Below are 8352 nucleotides of genomic sequence, written 5' to 3'. Positions count from 1 at the left end.
CTCTATTAAACTCATTTGTATAATCCTGGCCTCACAATATATTTATCTAGGATGTATTAAGATTTTACACAATAAAAACTTATAATTCTTTACAATAGTTCAGATTTAGTGCAATGAAAATGTAAATAAAGAAAATAGAAACAGTAGTGTTGGGTAGACCTTGTGTTATATACCGTATCTCCATCATGTGGTTAAACAAAGAATAGCAATGACAAGGAGCATTTGACCACACCCACCAAAAAACCAAATCAGCAACTCTGCCTCGGTTGAGTGAGAAATGATTCATTTATTGCAATGCCTTTTTACAATCAACTTCAAATATATGGGTTAGGAATTCATAATTCAAAATGTTTCCTAGAAATAACAGCAATGTAAAAAAAATCATTAACAAGCTCGTGTTTTACAAACATAATTAAAACTAGCAATAAAAAATTGATGTGGTTTAACAACTTGCATCAGTTATCATTCATTCATTCATTGTCTGTAACCCTTATCCAGTTCAGGGTCGCGGTGGGTCCAGAGCCTACCTGGAATCATTGGGCGCAAGGCGGGAATACACCCTGGAGGGGGCACTAGTCCTTATCTGTTATCATTATAAAAGCAAATATTTATATTTTAAAAAGACTAAACTTTTCTGCAAACATCACAAACAGAATATTTCTTTGGTTTAGTTCCCTCTTCAATTCTTGTCCAACAGCGATTTCTCATAGAAACATTCTAATGATTCTTCTTCACATATTTTATCTGTGATGATATTTCAGTGTCTTTTTCACCCTCATATTCAATGTTATATGTGCACTAAGAAAGACACGTTCTCTATTGCATAGGTTCCCAACCACCAGGCTGCAGACCATTAGTAGGACACACAACTAAGAATCGGCAATCACCAAGAATACCATGGGAAAGCAGAAGCATAACTAATTTAAACATTTAAAGTAAGGTTATGTGATAATTAATGTGTCACTCTCCATCGTCCTCCTCACAGTCTCAGTCAAGCTGCTTATGCACCATGTCCTTTTCAACCATCGAAAAGCAGAAGTGGAGCAACTGCAACTTCATTAGTCAAAATCTGTAATGTACCATGGTGTCTGTGGCCCCAAGGGGATATTTAAGACATGTGGACATTTAAAGTATTTCCCATCATGCCTTGCCTGTAGTGTTTTTAGTTAAGATTTGTGTGCGCTCACAATTGTCTACAATGCAGCTCAGTATTTGGGCTGTAAACCTAAATCTAAGCTTTATACAGTGTTCAAATTAGTAATCATTTACACATTCTTCTAACATTACTCGAGTCACAATAAAACAAGAAGACTGATACAACCCTAACCCTAGAAAAATGTAACATTTATGTAGCAAATTGACTCAAGCGTAGCTTACTAATCAGACTTGATCTACTGAACCTATGATATGAACACAGCTAGAGCTAAAAAAATTACTTTACTCCATTGAATGGTGTCACATTGTGTCACAAAGGGTTTATGGTGTACGTCAAATCCACTGGCCTTCCTTAGAAGGCAAACTTCTTCTGTGGTCTTAGGCTCATTTGCTGATGTATCACTTTGTACTCGATCGTGGTGGTCACACCCCTGGTCCTCAATCTCTGCATCTGTGCCTGATTCAGTTAATGATTTACTACATTGGTCGCATCGGTAACATCTCTGCTTTTTTGTTTTTGTTCTCCCTCAGAAATCTTCTCTGAATCCTTTTGGGACACCACACAAATTCATTTCTTGGCTCAAATTTGTCAAATGCAAATTGTATAAGTTTCTTTCTCTCAGACTTGTCCAGAACTGCGAACATGAAGTAGTCTAGAACACTCTGCTTCACTCTGGGAAGTTCTCCCTGCCCCAGAGTCATCTGGAGGAAGAAGTGAACAAGTGGAGCCTGATAGTGCTGAAATCCCAGAATTCCTAGACATTTTAGGATGCGGGTGATGCCGAAGCAGTTCTGGCAGTTTCTGCAAAATTAAAGAGAAAAATAAAAGTATGTCTAAAACATGTTGGATTGATAAATTATGTGTGGAAAAAGAATACAGTACTAACCTGTTCAGGTTCTCAAATCTCTCTTTCCAGTTTTCTGCACGGCACACTTCACCTGTGTTCTCATTGATCAGTTTTATACCATAAAAGTCCAGCATGAGCTCATAAGATTTTATCAGGTTTTTCTTCATAATCTCACTTTTACGAAAAGACTAAAAATAAATTTTAAAAAAGTATAAAAATGACTGAATTTAAATGCATAATATTGTAATATTTTGGATTTATTTAATTCATTAAATAAATAAATAATTTCTTTATTAATTTTAAACCGTCTGGGAAACAGAAGTATGTTTAGAAACTAACAGAATTCACCTACCATCAAACAATAAAACGTTTTAGAAAAAACTGTAAAAATAAGTTTTGTCATTAAATGCACCCTAACATTTGTAGAACATTGTAATATTACTTTGATAATGGGGTGAAGCCAATATGTACAGCCTCTAAAAAAGCTTCAGAACTGCTCAAACAAATGTACAAACATGACCCAGAAAATTAAACATCCCTCCATCAGAACACTTTAAAATTAGAGCAAGAAAAACATTAACTGTCTAAAAAGTCAAAGCTAAAGTAGCCATAAAATCTTAAATCATCATAGATTTGAATACTTACCATGATTTCTTTTGAAGAAAGCACATATGAATCATAGTTTATTCCTTTCTCTTGAATTGGAAACAACCTGTGGAGTAATTTTTGAAATGTTTTAATAGTAAACAAAACAAAAAAAAATTTAGAAGTTTTTTTTTAGTTTTTGAAGAATTTTGCTCTTATACTAAAATAAACTAATTGCGTTCCAAATATCAGTACCAGTCTAAAGAGTGAATTCTCTTTATGCAAACAAGATAATGTAATATTATAATAATTATGATTACATATAATTAAAAATATTGTAATGAGTTTTATTAATTAATTCATTGTTTGCGACTGCTTTTCTAGTTCAGGGAGAAAACTGGAGCTCCCAAAGGAAGCTGTGGTTCAGAGTTAAAATTTACCATTGAATATAGATGTACATTCTTTCCAGCCTTTTGTAATCACCAAACCACTTCTTATGAAATTCTTCAATGTAGACATCTAAAAATAAAAGGGATAAATTCAAAGCTTCTTAAATCTAATTCAATTTATTTATTCTTATAGAGATTTTCTAATATTTTCAACATGAATATCATGACTCTTGAAGAACGTGTCATACTGTCAGGCTCAGATCCCTTCTTATTTAGGTAAAACAACAGGTTGGGTATGTCCTGCAAGTAAAATAAGTATAAACAAAAACATTCAGACACACTGTTCTACCACATTCACAAACATATGGGATATGACAAATTTGTCAAAATACAGAGAATGTGATCGATCAAGAGACAAATTTATCAAATCTAATATGTAGATTAGTAAAGGTAATGGAAAACTTACCTCATACCCATCATCTTCTTCTTCTGGTTCATTCTGGACGCTCTAGATTAAACACCACCCAAAATGAAACAGATACATTGCAAATTAGGAAACAAAAAGTCACACCATTAAAAAAACTACTTTTCGTGGGACTACCTTCACTACTTTTTATGGAACAGAATATTTCTGAAGTGATCTTTGGTTATACCTTAAATATAAGGACTGCTTAATGTGTATCTCATTCCTGAGATTCATAGTGCAGAAGAAAGCTGGTCAGACTTACCAGACACATATGCCTAAAGTTCTGCATGTCCATTGCAGCATATGTATTCCTGTGTGCATAGTGGCTCCACCTCTGATTGTTCTGAGAAAATGGAAGTAATAATCAGTAATGTCTCATTAATATTTTTCTCCCACATCAGTTATACTTTATATAAATATATATATAAATACTATCTATATATGTTTAGATACAACTTGCCTTATCGAGTTTTGATCTTGTACATTAATTATTCAGCAGTGGAGATAGAGGCAGAGTCTAACTGAGCAACAGTTACTGAATGATGACAAAGGTGTAGAGCCTAAGCCACTTTTAAAGCATTAGTGGATTTCGTGTAGAATGTAACTTATAAATATGTCATTTTAATGAATGGAGAGTAGTTTTCAGGGGTTTAACCTATGCCTGGAATAAAAAGTACACTACATGTAAACAGGGCGGCACTGTGGTGCAGCAGGTAGTGTCGCAGTCACACAGCTCTAGGAACCTGGAGGTTGTGGGTTCGTTTCCGCTCTTGGTGACTGTCTGTGAGGAGTTGGTGTGTTCTCCCCGTGTCCGCATGGGTTTCCTCCCACAGTCCAAAAAACACACGAATGTGTGTGTATGTGTGTGTTGCCCTGTGAAGGACTGGCGCCCCCTCCAGGGTGTATTCCCGCCTTGCACCCAATGATTCCAGGTAGGCTCTGGACCCACCGTGACCCTGAATTGGATAAGGGTTACAGATAATGAATGAATAAATGAAACTACATGTAAACACTTGACTAAACTATTTCCCAGTAGCACGTATGCTAGCGGTGTCACTTTCAAATATGTCTCAGGGACTTTGCTAACATTTCTCTGAAGTTCCGACTGAATGTAGTTAACTACTTTAGAGGATTGTATTTGTTTGTTATTTTAAAACCGTATATAAAAATAATTAGTTTTTCATTTTTGTACCTTTACCGAAAAAAAATTCAGTTTTGATTTTGATATTTTACATTCATAACAACAGAGACAACTTTTATTGCTTAGTTATATTAAAAGCTGGTGTAAAACTACATTTCTCGACAGTCAAGGTAAAGTTATACAACTTACATCCTCGGTTTCTTCATCATCTTCGTCGTCTTCCCATGTTGAATCATATTCTGTGTCGAAGTCTTCTAGTTTGTCTCTAAATAAATTATTGCCCATTAGGTGTTTTGTTTTATATCTATCCATAGGCCTATATTCCAGTGTCCGTTTCACCAACACTCTCAGACAACGATAAAACCAGGGCAGAAGTGGAAGATGTGAGAAAACCAGTCAAAAACTCGCTGTATGGACAGGAGCACACCCATGTAGTTTTAATATCTACAAACAGAAAGTGAAAGAGCGCGCTGGGAAGAGGTATTCCTGTTATGAGCTTACAGGAAGATCTAAATGGAGGACGACTAAATATACCATATACCATAAAGCACCAAATAAGTACCTGATAGAACATATAAAAATATGTTAACACACCAGTTCCTTTATTAGAAAGACTTATATATTCCCACCTGCTTGGCACAGAGATCCTACCTCTAACTGTACACCTACAGACAACAGACTTGCAGTGTGTTGTATGAAATACACATGCACTTGTACTTTGAACTTGTATCTTCAGTCACCAGGTCAAACACACCTACAATAGCGTCACACTTTAGATTCAGATTTAGATATGTTTCTGCAGAGTCAGTCCTCTTTAATCTGCAATCAAATATGGGGAAATGGATAAAAGCCTTAACCAGCTCATTGTAGAGGCATGACAGTGTCTGTGTGGTGTATCATCTGGTTACTGCAGCCCTTAAAAAGAACAGCGTGTTGTATATATGATTCATAAATAATAGCTCACTAGCAGCATCTGCTGGATTCACCCAGTACAACAAGCACAAAAAGAAATACCACATTTACGCCTTCCCTGTAAAAACAGTTGTTTACTTTTTTTAAGCTTAGAAAAATCAACAAGTAACCTGTAGTATGAGCAGGGGGTTCAATGTTTAACATGACAGAATTTGTAGGCTAGGACTACACATAATGAACCCTATTCTCAAGTGGGTGGTTTCCCAGAGAGGGATAAGCTGTTGGACTATATCCTGCTTTAAATGGAAAAGCACAATTCAAAACGTGGTGTAGTGCAGGACTAGGATTAATCCCTGCCTGGTTAACCACCTAAATGAGTTTAGCTACAATTCTGATATTTTTCCTCAGACCCACTTTATGAAAGCACTGAAGCAACAAGTTAAAAACAAAAGGGTGGTGACACTGGATTTCTTCATAACAGAAAGTGAAAAAAGATCTGTTTAAAATATACTAAATAAGTGTGTAGCCTCTTCAGCTTGATCACTGACCTTCACTTGCATGTTTGTGAATACATCTATTTCGATGGCGTGGATTTACAGTAGAACACCCGCTCGAAACAAAGTACTGACATGAGTTAGAGGTTCAGACACAAGATGTATTCTAATTTTCCTGTAAATAATAGACATCCAATCATCCCAAGCAGTTTCTAAATGCATAAAAAGCCAACAGATGAAGGTAAACAGCGTGTAACCAGTTTACAAATATATTGTTTTTACATGAGCCACTGAGCAAAATGAAAGGTGCAAAACCAGACTGTCAGCAAAAATATGCATAGACACACCCACATACTGTACATGAACACACAAGCCTGAGACTACAGCCTGTGATACAAAAATGGACATGGACTATTTAACAAATACTGAGCTGGATGTGGCAAAGTTGCCAAAGGTCAACACATTGTACAGGACCGGTCAGCTTGGCTGACATTGCCCCATGGTGAAAATACATAGTGACCAATCGGAAGACTAAGTTCTCTTGTCATGAAAACATCTCTCACCTTGCAGAGACCATGGAGAGTAACTGTGAAACCTGATCCCAAAACTGTCTTGACCTGCCACCCTGTCCAGTTTGACAGTCCTCATTTCTCTGTACCTTGAGGCCATTATAAGGAGGATCGGGCTGATTTGAAAACTATGTCCTAACATGGCCTTTGTCAAATGATGGCAATGATGTATGAAATTCAGTGGCCTACTTTGTGCGAAAACAGGTGGAGAATACTCTACAAGTCAAGTCACTTTAGTACCAAGCAAAGATACTAAGAGTCTCGTTGATGTGAAGCAGGGGTGCCCAACTCCAGTCCTGGAGGGCCGGTATCCAGCAAAGTTTGGTGATTGCTCTGCTAAAACACACCCCTTAAACCTGGCAATTAACAGATGAGTTGACTCAGGTGTGTGTGAGCAGAGGTATAACCAAAATTTGTTGGATACCGGCCCTCCAGGACTGGAGTTGGGCACCCCTGAGAAGCATTGCACATCACTTCCCTTGTGAAGCAGTTCCTAAACATGAGTGCGTTAGCGAGAGAGTCAGTGAGTTATAGGCCAGTTCCCGACAGCAGTAATGCAGCCAGTACTTTATTTTTTTGAGGAGTGTCCATTCTGGAGTGGATGTATTGGTGTTTCAGCCTGTGATCCCACCCACTGTCCATTCACAGAAAATTTTTTACACCCTGTGTTGCCAGGTATGCCACACAATTCAAACACAAGACAAGTGTGCTGCGGCCATGTAAGTGAGTATACAATCTGGACCTAAGAAGCTTTGCCATTCTACTAAAAAGCTCCATGACCAGAGACAGTTCAGAGCCCAGAAGGACTTCAAGACCTGAGCTGACAAATTTTCTCCTGAACAGGTAACAGCAAGTCTTTTCTGAAAATCTATGAAAGTACAGATGCGTATGTGTGGATTAAAAGAGTACTCCATGGTTTGTGTGTGTAAAATGAAACAATGAGGAATAACAAATGGTTTAAAAGCAAACTTTAGTCTCACATAGTCACCTATTGGAACAGAAAATGGAACAGAAATTTCAGATAAAAAGCTTATGAATAAAATAAATATTAGTCTTGTAAACTGAATCATCTGCCTCCTAATATGACACATGTAGTGAAAGGGAAATATTTAAAGGTGACAATGGCAAGCTTTTAAATACAAGAAAAAACAGCAGCAGCTTGTTAAAGTTTGTAAATATTTTAGTGCAAATAAGTTGATTATGGCACATTCCGTTTAGCGATGAAGGTCCAAATTTCCATCCATCCATCCATTATCTGTAACCGCTTATCCAATTTAGGGTCGCGGGGGGTCCAGAGCCTACCTGGAATCATTGGGCGCAAGGCGGGAATACACCCTGGGGGGGACTCCAGTCCTTCACAGGGCAACACAGACACACACACACTCACGGACACTTTCGAGTCGCCAATCCACCTGCAACGTGTGTTTTTGGACTGTGGGAGGAAACCCACGCGGACACGGGGAGAACACACCAACTCCTCACAGACAGTCACCCGGAGCGGGAATCGAACCCACAACCTCCAGGCCCCTGGAGCTGTGTGACTGCGACACTACCTGCTGCGCCACCGTGCCGCCAGGTCCAAATTTATTAAACCCATCTTTTTGTAGGTTCAGTTTCTGTCAACCTGGCAACCCGCATGAGATTCCTGTCGAGGTTCGGTGTGGAGGACATAAATATCTCGACTGTCTTGAATATAGAATGCAATACCCATTTTATACGCTTGCTGCCAGTATTAGACTTTTACATTAAACAGCGACAGAAGTTATTTCTCAACATAAAATATGTACATATTT

At 37.7% G+C, this 8352-nt stretch overlaps 1 protein-coding gene across 2 annotated transcripts; it reads right to left on the bottom strand.

Annotated features, from left to right (window-relative positions):
• Positions 1–332: 332 nt before the first annotated feature.
• LOC136697567 (opioid growth factor receptor-like) lies at positions 333–5022 on the bottom strand. Of its 2 annotated transcripts, none has more exons than XM_066672766.1 (8): positions 4774–5022; positions 3706–3786; positions 3444–3485; positions 3226–3277; positions 3029–3107; positions 2649–2715; positions 2043–2191; positions 333–1957 (listed from the first exon to the last, which is right to left on the bottom strand). In XM_066672766.1, the coding sequence occupies exons 1-8, from the start codon at positions 4894–4896 to the stop codon at positions 1633–1635; spliced, it is 918 nt and encodes a 305-aa protein (XP_066528863.1). In that variant the 5' UTR covers positions 4897–5022; the 3' UTR covers positions 333–1632. The 2 variants fall into 2 exon arrangements, with proteins under 2 accessions (XP_066528863.1, XP_066528864.1); XM_066672767.1 differs by having other exon boundaries at positions 2043–2101.
• Positions 5023–8352: the final 3330 nt, after the last annotated feature.

The sequence above is a fragment of the Hoplias malabaricus genome, chromosome 5, assembly GCF_029633855.1.
Source record: "Hoplias malabaricus isolate fHopMal1 chromosome 5, fHopMal1.hap1, whole genome shotgun sequence".
Lineage (NCBI taxonomy): Eukaryota > Metazoa > Chordata > Actinopteri > Characiformes > Erythrinidae > Hoplias > Hoplias malabaricus.
This window is presented reverse-complemented; position numbering and strand designations above follow the sequence as displayed.